Genomic DNA, 17,625 nt, shown 5'->3' with positions numbered 1-17,625 from the left:
CGGGCAGGCTCAGCTGAGCGGCTGTCCTCAGTTTTTTTGGCAAGTTAGTTATATAGGGTGTAAAACTGAATGGGTAGAATATTCATTGGGGAGGAGAGGGTTTGGGGTCATATTCCCTGATCATCATCCCAACTTCACCTCCCCAAAAGGAGGAGGGGTTTTTGTCCTTATTTAGTCTGGATCGGAGGTGTCATGGCGTCCGTGCATGATGGGTACTTCTGACCTGCAAGGCTAATTTTATTGATATGAGGGCATAGTGAGCAAAAGGTTGCATTTGGACACTGGAAATTCCTGCCTTTTCTGACCTTTCTTTGTTGGTCTCCAGGCCACTCATCACCCCAAAAGGTGTGGCCCCTTATCAGCCCAAAGGTTCCTGCTTTTCTCTCTCTGCCCAGGGACCCCTGATGCTTCCATGATGTATATTTTCCTGCGTTTGGCTTGTGCCCCTCCTTTCTGCCCAATCCCTGCCATTTGGTCTGTGTCCGCCTTTCTCTGCTCATATCTGGCTGTCTGCCTGCTCTAACAATTGAACGTGATGAAAGCTAGTTTAATCAGAATCACTGAGAGGGAGAGGAAGGGTCTGGAGGAAGTGTTGTATGAAAATTGGGATTCTTTGAAGGAGAAGGAGGGAAGTGGGCTAGAAACTGGAGAAGGGTTGTAATGTTAATTACATTTCCTAATTGTGTTCTGTCAAACAGCTTCTCCCTCCCCATTTGCTTCCCATCGTCACTAGGCTGCTTATGCTGGCTGAGTGGAGGAGATGGCCAGGTGCACAAAGTAAAAGAGCATTTTGTCCACCTTAGGGATACATTTAATTCTGAAATTCCAATGTTCTACGGAATTATAGCAAACATAATACCAGATGGCACTAAAGTGACATACAAATAGATAAACAAGTTTATACTGCATAGCACAGAGAAATATATTCACTATCTTGTAGTAGCTTACAGTGAAAAAGAATATGAAAACGAATATATGTGTATTCATGTATGACTGAAGCTTGTGCTGTGCACCAGCAATTGACACAACATTGTAAACTGACTATAACTCAATTAAAAAAAAATAAAGTGACATATAAACAAATAAGAGTTCAGTAAAACTACTAGATGAGAATCCTGTGACTTTAGCTTCCCAAATCCTTAGTATACCTTTAAATGGCTCACAAGTGTTTTGACTGTGTTTATTGTTCCCTGAGGGCCACCATATACTGGACATGCCCGTGCACACTTCTAGGGGGTTCCGCTGACAGCCTTCAACTCTCATAAACAATGCCTCTGCTCACTTGTTCTCCGGTTACTGAAAAGTCTTCACTTCTTCAAAGGCTAGATGTCCCTGCTACCACTGAAGTCAAGACCTAGCCTGATGCTCGTATGATTTATTTATTCAGTGTACTTTTTTACTGAGCATCGACCTTAGATCAGTCACTGACCCTAGAAAAACAGTTATAAACAAGAAAAAAAATAGTATTTTTTGGAGCATCTGCTATGTGTCAGGCTGCAAACTGGGCCCATGACACGTTATCTTTGTATGCTGTCCCTTTAAATCGAAATGCACCCTGTCAAGGTAATTGCTGTTAGCCGTGAACATGGATGTCATCCTGACTATGGAGGAAAATGGGGTTGATCTGAGTTAAGTATTCTTGAGAAAGGGTCATTTATAATAAGGCCACTGTGTTGCCATTTATATTATCCAGTGGCATTGCCAGAGCCAGTGGTTTCTGTTTACCTTCTGGTTGTGGTTCGACACTCCAGAGCCTCCCCTCACAGCTTCTTTATATGCTGCTCCCTCTATTTTTAATTCCCTTCACATCAGTCATTCTTCAAGATTCAGATTGAAAGTCGTCCACCTCTGAAGGCTTCCTAGATCCTCACGGGAAGAATCAGGTACTTTTCATCTCTATTCCCCTAACTAAAATCCAAGAATCCCTCCGCAAAGCACTTACAACACTGGATCCAAAAAAAGCAAGTACTTAGAAAATATGCAGGCCTATGTTTTTATTCCAGCTTGTCCCCTGATTAATTACGTGATGTTCTGAGAGATTATGTGACGTGTCCAAAATCCCAAATAAGCCCTACGGGGAGGAAAGTTTTGTCTTGATCATCGGTGTGTCCCCCCCAGTGACTAGAGTAGTGTCTGCCGTTCTGGATGTTCTCAAAAAACAAGCGTGCTCGTGAATGGATGACTGTTCAGAGGCTGACAGGGCACTTAATACAGCTGGAGTGCAGAGTTTTGGGGTTTACCAAGTTTAACAAGAAATTGGTAACGTGAGTGGGCGGGTATAGCTCAAGTGGCAGAGCGCATGCTTAGCATGCATGCAGTCCTGGGTTCAATCCCCAGCCCTCCTCTAAAAATAAATAAATAAGCCTGATTACCTCCCCCTTCAACAACAGAAAAAAAAAATGTTAAAGAAACTGGTAACACGAAGGTAGGAAACAACTTAGGGGCTGGATTGTTAGGGATTTCATGTGTCATGTTGATGAGTGTGGACTCTATTGTAGGCCCTGTGTGTCCAACGCGTATCAGAGAGTGAAACACGATCTCCTTGAAATTTTTAGAAGAGACAGCAGACAATATAAATGACATTGCACACACTTATTGTCTAGTGTGGTATTTTCTCTTTTAAAACATTTTTGTTTGTTTGTTTTCATGGGGGTGGTGGAGGTAATTAGATTTGCTTATTTATGTTATTTTTAGAGGAGGCACTGGGGATTGAACCCAGGACCTTGTGTGTGCTAAGCTTGGGCTCTACCGCTTGAGCTATATCCACCCACCCCTGGCGTTTTCTCTTGAATCCCCAGCTAAATCAAGCCTATGCTCTCTGCCTTAAGGGCTATATGCCTCCTCATCTAAGCCACGCTGTCTGGAGATTTAATTAATAGCCATGTTTTATGACCACCTGTTCTCGAACTTGAAATCAAGCTATTCGCACAAGTTGATCCTTTCTGGTCTTTCCAGTGAGGCTTTGCCAGCTCTGTAGCAAAGTCTAAAAGAACCTGCCCATACGTTCCTGAACATACCTGAACTATGTATCCTATTTAGTCCTTATTTTACTGGTGCCTAAGACTACAAAATTTTAGAGCTAGAAAATAAACTAGTTTATCTCTTTGAACACCATCATTTTACACCAAAGAAACCGAGGTCAAGGGGGTTAAATGCTTGAGGTTAAATTCCATGATTTTCTCAGGTGGATGGGAGGTGCAGGTCAGAGAGAAATAAGTATTTTACTGTAAGTTGGATTCGGTAGACCCACTTTGGGTCTGTGTTTCACTGTAGCTTCATTTCATGAAGTAATGTACTAACTCAAAGAAGCAGCTCATTAGATCCCATAACACATCATTTAACAGTGTGAGGAAAACCATCTGTTTCTTACCAACCAGGAAATGTGGAAGGCAGGCTGCATTCAGGGTGCTAAGTGGTTGTGATGACTGCTGTCACCATGGCAACCAATTGTTTGTTTAAGGATTTTAAAAAAAAATTAGTCTTGATGATTCTTCTTAATGTATCTCTGAATTCAAACCTTCCTTCAGCCAACACCTTCGCACACCTGTTTACTTCAACGGCCCTTCTGGTTTTTTCCATCCTAATCTAGCCTGCTAAAAATGAAGAAACTTTAAAAAAAAATATGATTTTCATTAGCATCCTCATTTTTGAGTGCCTGTTTACGCCAGGCACGTTAACATGCATGATGCCGACCTTGTGAGGCAGATGTCATTATCCCCATTTTACTTGTGATTAAACCGAAGTTCAAGGAGATAAAAGTGGTTTTTCTATGTACTTGGGAACCAGTGCATGGAAGATGTAGGATTTTAACTCTGGTTTTTCTGAACCCTTGCCCTCTCCATTCTTCTAAGCTCCCCGCTGTTCCGTGTTACCAAAACCTTTGGATCCCTATTGCCCAGACAAGTCACCAGACCAGCTACATCTAGCCTTACCTCCTCCATCATGTCACCAAACTCCGTACTTCTCAACGTACATCTGTCCGTTCTTATTTCTGAGTTTTACGCATAGCCCTCACATGCAGCATTGTTCCTCATCTTCCCTGTGAAATCCCATCTCTTTAATCCTTCCAGCCCCAGAGTCATGACTATTTCCCTCCAGGGGTGATTCCATTGTTATTATGCTCACTAGTTATCGAGCCTTCCAGCTGCCTCCTCTCCATGTTCGCACACTGAGTTGCGATAGCTTGATCTTAGTTTGAGTTCAGTTAGTCCTGAAATAAAATGTGCACTGCAACTATTTGTATATCACTTTATCTTTCCAATGGCTTTTAGTTTCATTTTGGCGAGACAGAACGTAGAAAAAAAACTTTATAACCATGACCGTGTTTGTGATGTTGACAATAGCCAGTCGTCAGAAAATGATCTTTATTGCCCCATCTCTTGTCTGTGGAACCAGGTCGAAGAAACCAAATGTGCAGTCCCTGACTCAGCATCAGAGTTCCTTGTTTCCTTAAGGCCCTTTTCCAGGTATTGAGTTAGAAGACTGTCATTGTGAACATTTCACCAAATAAATTGGTGTGTATAAGAATGAAATAAAAGTCTTCTTACCCAAAAGAAATTTCATGGAACATGACATACTACACTTACAGGCTTTCAAATGGTTGTTTGCCCAAAGACACAAAAGTTTTTCAAAGGTTAATATGGGAAGTTCATGTTTATATAGTATTGTAGTAAATGAGATTATCCATAAATAAAATTTTCAGAAACTCAAAACCTTTCTCATGTTAAGCCAAAATTACCACTTCAAAAATTTTAAGGATTTTGGATAAAAATAACTCTTAAAAAAAGAGTGTTCACCTCTCTATCTTCTTAAACAAAACATATAAGAGAATTTTCCCTGGCTTAATGACTGAGTCATCATTTTGAGTATTAATTACTGTTCCAGTCTGTAATAAAATGTTGTTTTTAAGTTACTGGGGCATTATTAGTGTTAGGTGCCCTTGAGAGAAAAGTGATTCTAGATTTCTATCCTTTCTAGAATATCTGCTTTTTTATATGTCTTGTGTCTTTACAGCTATCATTTATCTCTGCCTTCACTAAACCTGGGGCTGCTAGTTCCCCCATCTCTACATTTCACATGTGAGTTTTGACCTGCTGTGGATGGATATACCAAGTCAACACTCTTAGAATTTTGTCTAAAATAATAGTAAATGGGTGTTGAATAAGAGATGATATATTCTCCTTATATAAAGGAATTTTACTGCATAACTTTGTTATATATAAGCTGTATGTTAGAGACTTTTCAGTTTATTTCCTGGTTCCTTGCTGGGCACTAGAAGTTTCAGATTGTTGAAACTGAGTATGACCTTCCTTACAAACCTCAGTGGTCTGGGGCGAGCAGAGAAGAGGCAGCAATTAAAACTCAGCCTGCTCCCTGGAGTTGGGACACTCAGTGGTGGGTGCTGAGACCAGTGCGCACCGTAGCTCAGAGAACTGTAGCCAAAGTCTAGAGTTCTGATGTTGCATTTGCTACAGGACCTTTTTAAAGGTCCCACACCCATTTACCTTCATTGAGTTTATTTCCCATAATTATCTCTTACATTGCTTTCATAGCTAAAAAGTTGAAGAATATTGAAGAATATTTACCTTAAAGAGTATTTTGCCCTTTTCCATAGGTAGGCCATTTTAGTTCTTTCACATTCGTACTTCCTGAAGGAAAAATTTTGTCTACTGGAAAACCAAACTTTTGTGCAATTATCATGCATGCATACTATACATTCGTCTTCTCCACGCAGTTCATTTCAGTTTCCTTAAAACCCCTGACTACTTGGAACTTAAATATTTAAGTAGATTTCTTACTACTAAAAAGCAAACTAGCTTGTCACACAGAGCTGCTCAGGGATGTCCTTTAATCATGCTCTTTGCTTTCAGTTTATCTGGGCTGGTTCTTTGCTCACTCCTCAATTTAACCTCTTTATATTTGCCAGTACTTGTTAACAATCAAAATGATGTTGTAGCTGGATTCAGAGAAAGGATCTTTGAGAGATGGGCCCAAACACAGCAAACTGTCTTTGTTCCAGCCAGTAAGCACATGATAAATCTAGAGAAATAGAAAAATTACTTCTATAGGTTGCATAATGTGTAACAATAAAACCGTATCAGTCAAACATGTGGAGAGGTCTTGTTTACTAATCCTTGGGATGTCTCTGTGTACGTTTGTTTTGCTTGTACGCGGTACCTTTCATGTTGAAGTCTAAGCATTTCATCTCCGAGACCGTGTCTCCTGTTCTTTCCTAGCTTCTCCGTCCCCACCCCCGCCACGTTCCTTGGTGGTCCTTGGTATCTTGTTCTACAATTATAAAGGGATTCCTTAAGTTTTACTAGCTTTCAACACAATACGCCTACTCTGATTGACAGTTCTGGGAAGGGGAGATGTCCAGTAAGGGGAAGATGGATGGCTCCCAGAGGGAGAGCTTCAGCCCATTGACTGAGCCTGAAGAAACACTTGGAAAAAGAGAGAGAAAGAGAAACAGAGAATCATCAGATAAAAATAAAATTCAGACATATTTTCGTAGTTCTTTATAGCCCTCTCTCTTCCTCCTCAACCAGGATCTTCAAGGGCAGAGTCATGCCGTTTCTATTTTGGCTTGTGCAGCACCTTCCAGTGCATCTAACATCTGAGGCTCAGTAATTGCCTGGTGGTGGAAAGAATGAGTCCCAGTAGGAGGGTGTACGCTTCCTGTTTTCCCCCAACCCTCTCCTTTTAGCTGTTGCTCACTATTTTGGATCTGCAGTAATCCAGCAGCCCAGAGGAGACCCATTTGGATATATTTTTACATAATTGCTTTCTTAATAATTTTCTCAAAAAAATGCATTTCTTTATTAATTTTTTCTTACTTATCCAGTGTTTCTGAACACCTGATCTGTGTTAAGTACTGCTCTATGTGACGGCAATATAGCAATGAAAAAATAACGTGCTTTATCATATGCCAAACACTGTGTTAAATAGCTGGGGCTTTATTTACATTATCTCAATTAATGACTTAAAACCCCTTTGAGTGGCATTTTTCTCAACCTGAAAATGAAGTTTCCGATACTCAAAGCTTAATTAAGTTTCCTAGGATCTCACAGCTAAGAAGTAGCAAACAGGAGTCAACTCAAGTTTAACTGACTTTAAAATTTGTTCTTAATTACTAGGCCCTGCTACTTCTAGACCATGAATAAAGAAATGGGAATTACATAAATTAGAACCTGAGCTATAAGAATACGTCCAACAAATGTTAATAATTCATGAAGAATTTTTAAGAACCCAATTCTATGGACCTGGATGCAGAGCAATTTATTTCCCCCCATATTAAATCTACTACAGATTGTCTTTCCAGGGATAATTTGATTAAATCCTGTAAACAACTCTTTGAGAAGGATCTTAAATTGTTCACAACTCATTTTCATTTGTCCACCATCTCTGCAGCCATTGATCTTTTTTGCTAGGTTCCAGTCTTTTTTTCGATGGTTTGTTGTAGTTGCGAGGAGAGGCGAGCTCGTGGTCCTACCACTCCACCATCTTGACTCTCTTCTTCCTCTTTTTACTACACTTTTTTTGCAATGTAATCTGTATTCTCAATTAGAAACAATTTAAAATGACACTCAACTACTCCATTAAAGTGATTTTTCACCAATTATATTTTGTTTTCACCATCTGGTATTTGAAATTGCTAACATGACTGATTGTCTTTCTAGGAAAGTATAGACCTGGGTGAAATCATGTTTTCCCTTTGTTATTTGCCAACTGCTGGACGTATGACATTGACAGTCATCAAGTGCAGAAATCTGAAGGCCATGGATATCACTGGTTCATCAGGTATGAACACAGTTGGCTAGTGGGTCAAGAGTATATTCCCAAAGAAAATACTGTACCTAGCCAAAATTCTATATCGCTGCTGAAGTACTGAGTTCATTTGTCTGTCATGGGATACTATAGAAGGAGAAAAAGATTACCAAATAACGTGCTCCAAACACCTCTTTAATTTATCATTGTGACATTTTTTTAAAGGTATCATCAAATTGATTGACTGTGAACTTGGGTTTCTCTTTTTATTTCTTTCTCTGCTGATGCCGTTCTTTCTCAAAAATAAATCATTTACCATACACTTCCCTACTTCCAGCTAGTCAATTGCTTATTAAGGGAAGAGCCTTGGACTTTGAGCCATTCAGCTTAAACTTGCATTAATCTACCAGTAAGAGCCACGTGAAGACATATTTAGACCAAATTCATCTCCTTCACCTGATCTGCAGAGAAATAACAAGTTTCCAAAACCACCATTTGCATTTGTATTCTTAACACCTTTCTCATGAAAAATTTGGACAACAGTAGGGACTGAAAGAAATACTAGAGTAAATGAACACTTCTTGACGTTTCTTAAAGACATTCTTGAAGGAAATTTCTCTTGTGCTAACTATGATAAAAGTAGTTAAACCACTTCATTCTCTTTAGTCCCTCCATTTAAGTCACCTCAGTTGTAGAGGGTTATTTATAACTTAACAGGTGAACTCTGGCCCAGCTCTGTGGAAGCAAGAAATGATGAGGGCAGAGTAGGAAGGTCAGTAAGCATTTGTTGAATCAAATAAATAAATAGTAGTAGACTATAACTCAGTTAAAAAAATGACTGAAAAATTGTTCTGTACACCAGAAATGGACACAACATGGTAAACTGACTATAACTCAATAATAAAAAATAATAGTAGTATAGATATAGTAATGGATGACATGGGGAGGGGGATCAATAGCTGGTTCTTCAGAACAAAGAAACACACTAAATTTGCATCACAAAAAAGTAGGAGGAACTCTAAGGTCTAGTGTAGAAGGAACTCCAGAGTATACTAAGTGAATAAAAAATTGAGGTGCAGGCATAAATGTATATTCCCCTCTATGTACGAATGGGGAATCTTGGAGTATGTATTCATGTTGCTAATATCTGCATAGAGAAATACTTAAGTGATACAAAAACTAAGAGGTGGAGAGGTATGGGGACAGATGAGAGGGACACTTCTCGTTGCACATCGATCTCTGTTATCTCATTTTTGAACTATGTGATGAATTTACTCTTCATTTTTTAAAATCTGCAGTGCACAGTTGAAATATAAAGATACTGAGTAAGTAAGTAAATTTATTTTGGTGAAAAGGTCTTAGGTAAGTAAATGTTGAAGAACTTAAAGATAAATAGTGTATTGTGCAAATTATTTTACTCTTTCTGTCATGTATCATAAGAGAACCAAATTTTGAGACAAGCAAACAGCACCGAAGTTGTCGCTAAGTGCAAGACTACTTTTTATTTATATGAAGCTTCTCATTGAGGGAGTGCCTGCTTTAAGAACATCACCTCATTAGTTCTCACAACAGGTTTGTAAATCAACTAAGGAGCCAGTGAATTATCTTTGTCACTAGTAGAGAAATGTCATCAGAGACATGATGGGGGCAGCAAATGACAAACCAGGCCTCATTCCCACTATTGATGAGAAGCCTATACAAAAGTGTACCACAAAAGCCAGCTTCTTCCTTAGAACATACTTCCTCTTGTTAAAAAACTGAAACGTAAATAGGAAACAGCCACTGAACGTCGCTCTTTTGCCTTGTATTCCTCGTTATACCCTGTTACTAGCCACAAAATACGTCTTTGTCCGTTAGTAGAAATGCTTGTGAAATAATACAGATACATTTTTGTAGAGCATAAAAAGCATTCATTTGCTCAAATAACATTGCCGTGTTTTTTTGGCTTATTCTAAAGAAATAAGATTTTTTTTTCTTATTATTCCATTAATGAAAAGAGAAAAAGAGGTAGTGGTGCTACAGTTGAAGAGTGACCAGAATAAAAAAAAAAAAAAATGAAGACAGAACAGACACTGATTGTTTTAACCAAGTAGCACACTCACCCCAGTGCCGACACTCCCTCCCAAAATGATGCCTCCTTTGTATTAAAAGGTACAAAAAGTAAGGCTTTTAAAAGAAACTTTTGATTGGTACTATATAATTTTCTACAATACTGTAATAGTAGAAAAATACTATTAAAAAACTATTATTATTGTTATTATTAAGGTAGCAGGAATAAGAGAGTAGAGATGAGTCAGTCAACTGGGGCAGAATTTCTTAAAAATTATTTGCCCTCTTTAGCCCATAAAAATATAGTTCAATTCCAGCTGAGTTTTTCTTTTTCCAGTTGTCACTACACAGGCAGTGCGTATCAGGAAGCTTCCTTGAGGACGTCTGTAAACCAAATACCACCTTTCTTAAATTGTATGCTGTTGAGGATTTAATAAATGATGTATAGTAATCATTCCTTCAACCCAAACTCCTTCTCAAGCCCTATGACTATAAAATGGCACCTCTAAGTTCAGTACTTTTTCCAACAATTCAAAATGGTTCTAACAAATACAGTTTTTGCTAATTTCAGGTCCTTGTGATCCTATATACTTGTTGAAATACAATGTTGCTCTTTCGTAAGTTTTAGTCTTCTTATTCTAAATCACTGTGAAGGAAATTAACTTTAATACAGTTACATCTCCTTGTTAGGATCACATGCCCTAGAAGTCACCTGGGACAAAACACGTCCTCCAATAGCTGTGACTAAAAGAAACGTTACAGGTTTGATTGGCTCTTGATAAACTAGTGAGTTTTAAACATTATTAAACACGGTGGTCAAGTTGATTCTTTTCTAGCTCATTCAAGACAAGTTCTTCCATTTAAAGCAAGGAATTTTTGAGAGTCTATGGCTCCCAGCTAAGTCATTTGAATTTAAAACTGGTAATACTAATGGGCTTAATATACCACTTTCCTTATTTAGTAACAATTAACCACAGTTTTACTTACACTTTGAACTATTACTTTCATTTTAATAAAATTGCCGTCCCATTCCTAGATCCTTATGTCAAAGTGTCTCTGATGTGTGAGGGTCGAAGATTAAAAAAGAGAAAAACAACTACAAAGAAAAACACTCTGAACCCCGTGTACAACGAGGCCATTGTTTTCGACATCCCTCCAGAGAATGTGGACCAGGTCAGCCTCTCCATTGCAGTCATGGATTACGACAGGTGCGTTCATCTCTCTGCTCAGCTACGTTTAGTCATATGTAGATCCAGTTCAGCTTTTCAGGTTATTTTCTGCTCTAACAGTTTTCATTGAAATTGGAAGAGGGAAAAAATTACTCATTCAAAATTCATTTTTCCCCATGTTATAACATTTCTTTTTTCTTTCCCCAAAGATGTCATTCTTAAGGACAGGATACCTGGGCTGGTGAGAGAACGAGTGTGGAAGTTGTATGATAACGTTGTAGAAAGCTCTTTTGTGAAGTCTTTTTACAGTAACAACAGAAATTATGATCAACCGATTTTGCTTTCCCAGCTGGGCTGGAATGTGAATGTCATGATATTTACCTGAGCTCCATTGTTAACTGGTCGTGTGAAAGGGCGAGTTGTCCCTTAGAGAGTCACTTGTCCATTTGTAAAACCTGAGCACAATGTGGACCTGTGAACAGTGGGTATTAAGAGTGGACGGTGAATGGTGTCCACAAGGATACTGCCTTGATGCTTTCCCACCAGTCTTAATAAAACATCGCTTTGGGGGTAGTTCTGCCAGCTCACACCCTCTGATCACTTCCCCTTTCATAAAGCAAATGGCAGACTCCTGAGTGCAGCTCTGAAGCCTCGTCTTGCTGTAGCTCCCATTCCCTTCCTCATCTGAAATGTTGCCCTGCTCAGCCCTGATCGGGTCACCACTTCTGTGTCCTTCTCGGCTAACCAGCCTCTTCCTCCTCTGAACTTTTGTCCCACTGAAGATTTATGTCTCTTATTTGGCCCTTGCTATATAGTTCTGATTATTTTGCTTTGTATATTTATAAGACTTTTGAAAGGAATCTTGTATGTTTAACCTACAGAATTAAGCATGTAGACAATGTCTTACTACATGTATTTTGTCCAAATGATAACACAAATGGTACAGAATAAACATGCATAAGTATTCAAAGAGTGTCTATTTTATATTATTGTGCAGCCTTTAGTAATCAGGACCCTATAACGTAGAGACATTAAACTGTATCCTCTGGATGAGAGCTAGAAAAATGAAGCACTGAAAAAGAAAATTATTTATGCCATCTATTTGAAATTAGTTTACATCACAGTATACAAAAAAGCCATCACTATTTAAAGAATGAGAGAGAAAGAGAAATCTTGAATTAGTTGAAATGGCAAACTCTAAAAATGCTGTAATGTTTTCATCACAAGTCATCATTCTAATTTCCCAAAAAATTACTCCTATTAATTTCTCACAGCACAGATTACAGGTAGATACAATTGAGCATTTGTCACCCAAACAATTTTAGGGAAATGGATACTGACAGTATATAAAATAGAAAAATTTTTTCAAAGTGATTTTGAAAAACGTACTTGTTTGGGAAACTTCATATTAAGGACATTTCTACATCAATGACAGGCAAAAAGAAGTGAAAAGTCCTACAATTATCTGAGAAGTCTCCTTAGAGATGTCTGTCCGAATAACCCCAGAGAAAATGCCTTTAAATTACACTCCATTCTTGAGACACAACCTAACTACAAACGTGCTTGGCTCAGGTCCTGCCTTTGCCTCTTACTAAGTGTACAAAGGCAAGTGGGTCCCTTGACTTCTGGGTGTTTGGTTTCTTTGTCTGTAAAATGAGATGATGATAATGATATTCATGGTCATGGTGTGAGGATTGAGTCAGTATATTTAAATTTCTTAGAACAGTGTCTGGCACATAATAAGCTCTCAGAAACATTAGTTATCATTATTTGGATTTGTTGCTATGAAAACAAGACGTGAATAGAAAATAAGAATGTTGTTCAGTATGCTTTGGGTGCTGTGCAAAAATAAGTCAAATGCCATGGTATTGAACATAGCCCTGCCCTGTTTAATTGTGGTACAAGCAGTAATGTTCACTGACATACGATTTAGAGTCAATTAATTATGGTTATTTATACAAGAAAGTGGGTCTTGAACTCTTGGTGAGAAATCCAGGCCCTTTGGAAAGAATGATATTTGACTGACATCACTTAAAGTTAATAGGTCTGCTTCCAAGGAAGAAACTCATCACATAGGTAAGGACCCGCTGCCATTTCTCACTCACACCATTCTTCCTATTGTGAAGTGTACTCAAGTTACAGGCGCTGAAATTGTTGTGTGTGTTCCTTTTACAGATTCAGTTTTGAAGGCTAATCCTGTTTAGTAAATTTTAGGTTACTTAAGATTTTTCATGTGACCTGAACCTAGTTTAATACGTAAAATTATGTAGAACTTATTACAAAATCTACCGTTTAAATCATATGTTTAAAATGCAGCTAAGGTGTACAAAAATCCATTAATCTTTGAAATTTGGACTGAAAGCATAATATTCTCCAAATCATAGGGTGGGACACAACGAGGTCATAGGAGTGTGTAGAGCAGGACTGGACGCTGAGGGTCTTGGGCGAGACCACTGGAACGAGATGCTGGCTTATCACCGCAAGCCGATAACACACTGGCATCCCTTGCTGGAGGTGAGCGCTGGGACTCTCTGACGTCTGCTCTCTTTTTAATCTATTGCTTAGATATTATTTATCTGCTAACATTTCACTGACATTTTATATATTCACTTAAAAAAAAAAAACAGGCATTGTTCTTGCTTTGGTCCCACAGACTCTATAATCCAGTATGCAAGGTTTTGTGTGCCTTGCTGGTTTTTAAAAACCACTACACTTTCTGAGTTTAGTATTTCTTTTGACAGTAAGCCCATAAAAACTGCAAGTCTGTGATTTTCTTGGCATAGTATGAAAACTTATATCAGTGAAAGGTGGAGAAATCAAGTAAATTCATTGCTCACTAGAAACAGGTTTGCTGCTTGCCTTTCGTGAAAGCAGCCACCTCACTGCACCTCCTCAGAAGCCCTAAATAGAGGCCCTGTCATCTGACACAGCTTATCTGTGTATGGGGGCACGTATGCAGCCCCCGGCTGTGCTCAGGGAGTTAAAGGCCTCACAGGTTTTTAAAATACTGAGGCATTAGTTTGCAGGAGTTGAAAGCCTGGCTCTGTCTGCTGTGTGACTACATATTGGAGAACCTTGGGCAAAACTTGTCTTCTCCACGTTTCTGCTTTTCCTCTGTAATACAGTAAACTCAAAGAGTAAAACTAAACAAAATGCTGAATGTTAAGTGCTTAGTCCAGAGTACTGCACAGGTTTGCTCTGATTGCAACTAATGTTAATGGTTATATTAGCCAGGAGAAGTATCAGTATCAGTTTCTATCAGGATTTTTGGCCATGAAGTTAATTGTCAATCTACTCAATACACTGAATGTATCTTAAAGAGTCACAAAGTAAGTAATTTATATGACCTGATTAATTGAGAGGTAATACAGGTTGAGAAAAGGATGTATGGTATAGAGGATGAAATTTATGCAATTCAGTAACAAGTTATCGATAACCACGTAGTGAGTGAAGGATACAGTGCCGTCTCGCCCATCGACAAGATCCTGCTTCTTGTCCAGGCAGCAGGTTGAGTAGGAGAGGCAGGGCAGTGGAGTTAACTAAATGTCCATGGGCCTGGGTTCTAAGCTTAGCTTAGTCACAGAAATGTGACCGTGGCCGTGTGACTCAGGATTTATAGGGAAAATTCAACGAACACTGTACAAACAGCACATGCTCAGACAACAGACGTGAACCGCCATCATAGATACGTGTTTTTGTATGTTAATGTTCCAGATCTTTACCTCACTTCGTCATTTAACGTAAATCTTGTATGATTTAGATTAAATACACACAAAAGCACATTCACCCAGCACTTTCCCCCAGGTAGTAGCTCAACAAGCCCTGAGTCCACCTCAGCAAGGTGGTCGTTTCATTTTGACAACGTGCGTTGTCTACAGTATAACGTCTACCCTGCTGCTTTATCATCCTTTTCCTGATTGTCAGCTTTGTTTTTATTTAAAGTTTGAAAGGTGAATATTAATTCTAAGAGCCTAGACATGAGAGTACCTTGCTTGGCTGGCTGCCTAATCCTGGGCAGACCACTTACAATGTCTACAGCGACATTTCTCCGTGTTTAATGAAAACAGAAATGCGCCTCCTACAGAGTCCACAGGAATGACGCAAGGAGAAATGAGCTAATGTGATCAGCAACTTTTAACTAATGAAAGGACCGGTTGTGTTACCCAAGGCGTATTATAATTATTTATGACTGTTGAATAAGCAGTTACACATTTATCTGGTGAAGGGGAGCTATGGAACAGGCATGTGTTTGTGTCTGAGAACATGGGGACACTACTGTCACTGTAGGACACACAGGAAGAGTAAGCTACAATATGGACATCAGAAGAAGAGCCCAGATATTTTCTTTTAGCAGCTGACTATCAGAGGACAAGTGGGCCAAAAAGATTATGTAAATGGACTTTCTCTAGCAAATAGCTCCTTTTTGTTAACTCACACATCCACATCACTGGTCAAGCAGAACCTAGGGACCAGAAACCTAAGAACAGGCTGGATTTTGCATTGTGGGAAACTGATGGGTGTGTAAGTATGTGTCTTGTTGCCAGAGCAGGGATTAAAATGAGGAGGGAGCAGTTACTCAAGAGCTGTGTAAGTTGCTAAGACAGAGACTAAAGCATCCTTTGGAAAATCTGACTGCATCTACCTCGATACAAAAGTTTATTCTGTTGTAATTAAACTTTCCAAACGCATTTAACGTTTAGGGACTGTGAGAAGTTGTAATTTATCATCCGTGGCTCTCATTCTCCAAACTCAGTCCCTCTCATTTCATTGATTTGCCCCTATGAAAGTCACTTCCTGCCTTAGAGCAAGTGGAATGCAGTCTCTTGTGTCATGAACCGTCTTGCTCTTACCTGGCAGTTACCCCTAGCTACGGCAAATCATTAATTATGTTACGATAAGGACTAATAGACTGTCATAGAATGTGAAATGAATCTGCAGTCATGAACTGCGCCTGCACAGTGTTGCTCTGCAAAGCCATCCACGTACCATGCTCTGTTACATCTCTGCGAGATGCTTGTGTTTCCTTACGTTACCTGAGGTGAGTTCTGAATGGCACGGAGGATCAGGTATGTCTTCTCTTCAGAGACTTGCCTATCATGCGTGAATATTCACTATTAGAAGGTAACAACTACTACCCACTTTTTTTTTTACACTAAATGATGAAATTATTATCTTTCAGTTACCTGGCCGGGCGACCAGTTTTGATAGTCAAGGATCCTGTTCATCTCCCAAACCACCTTCCACACCGTAATGCCTCGAAAATAAGACCATTATAGTAAGGACGCAGGACCGTGTACTCAGCAGATCAGAAAAGAGTGAGAGGTTTGATTTCCTCATTTAAAATATATCCTGATCATGAACAAACTTCGTGTGCAACTTTTACTTTTTTTGTCTGCTTATTAACTTTGGACATCTTGGTGTATTTTACTTGAATATTAATGGTTCTTACTTACATAAGGCATTTTATTCTTCGTGCCATAAGCCTGTTAGCACAGAGTGTTTTAATAAGTTGTAAATTCTTTGCATAAGCAAAGAAATACATTTTTTTCAAAAGAATCCATACTTACCTAAAATTAAATATTGTTAATGCTTCTGCTGCGTAAAGTAGCACATGTCACATATGTATGGTTTGGACTTTGTTAAAACTATGTTCATTTCTAGTTGTGTACATGGTTCTATATAAACTTTAATGGAAACTTTGAACTTCACTCACACAGTATTAAACACTTACATAATCAAATTAATATTACTTGTCTGATAATACATTCTTTCATTCTCAGCAGAATCTTTCCTTGATGAGGTTTGGCTCTTGCTAAACTCAAAACTTTTTCTTTCAAGCTCACTCTTTAAGATAGAGAGAAAAACCTGTAATTTAAAGGACCTTTTTGAGTATAAATTTAAGAGTAATATTTAGTAGCTGGAAAATGAAGATTGAGCCATTTGGGTTATTTTATTCTGTCTTAAAATTGTATTAGTTCAAATATCTATAGCACTGTTTAACTGATATTTTAAAGATTCTGTTACTCTGACACTCAAATGTAGCATTAGTATTCTTAAGTGAATAGAATCAGAACTCGTGTTTGTAAGTTTCTCCAGTACTGTGACATATTTATTTTGTGACACAAAGCTATCACATAGATCCTGTATTTCTGGGTATAACAGACACCAAAGGTACAATAAATGTCTGTGCTCTTGTGTGGACTGTATGCAGTAATGGTGACTTTTAAACCCAATCAGAAGCTAGCTAATCCTTAGAAGAGGATATTTTCTTAAAGAAAGGATGAGTTATTTTTCAGCAAATTATAGAACTATACCATAAATAATACAACTTCAACATTTAATAAAAGTAAACAAGAACTCTAAAGGCCCTGACCCACTGTCTTTTTATGAAAGGCATTTGCTTTCATAAGGGTCAAGGATCAGACCACTAGTTGTAAAAACTATGCAAATATTTTTACATGACAGAACTTTCCTTTAAATCATGCCAGCCTTTCATTGTTTCATTTCTGGGCCCTATTGGAAGGTATCTATATTGAATGATCCCAACCTTACTTTTTAAGTTCAGTGCCATGGATAGTGTATCTTTCAAGCTTATCCCAAGATGGAAAGTTAAAGGAATCCCCCCCAAGAATCCCAAAAG

The 17,625-nt window shown here is 38.6% G+C and overlaps 1 protein-coding gene across 1 annotated transcript in view; it reads left to right on the top strand.

The window, feature by feature from the left end:
• Window positions 1-16,540, top strand: part of SYT10 (synaptotagmin 10) — a 57,534-nt gene extending 40,994 nt beyond the window's left edge. The window contains exons 4-7 of the mRNA XM_010981931.3: window positions 7,680-7,800; window positions 10,853-11,024; window positions 13,370-13,499; window positions 16,165-16,540. Coding sequence (XP_010980233.1) covers window positions 7,680-7,800; window positions 10,853-11,024; window positions 13,370-13,499; window positions 16,165-16,236 — 495 coding nt within the window. The 3' untranslated portion in view covers window positions 16,237-16,540. The remainder of the gene's footprint in view (window positions 1-7,679; window positions 7,801-10,852; window positions 11,025-13,369; window positions 13,500-16,164) is intronic.
• Window positions 16,541-17,625: the final 1,085 nt, after the last annotated feature.

This window comes from Camelus dromedarius, chromosome 25, assembly GCF_036321535.1.
Source record: "Camelus dromedarius isolate mCamDro1 chromosome 25, mCamDro1.pat, whole genome shotgun sequence".
Taxonomy (NCBI): domain Eukaryota; kingdom Metazoa; phylum Chordata; class Mammalia; order Artiodactyla; family Camelidae; genus Camelus; species Camelus dromedarius.
The sequence above is the reverse complement of the archived record's forward strand: the minus strand, read 5'-3'. Positions and strand labels throughout refer to the sequence as shown.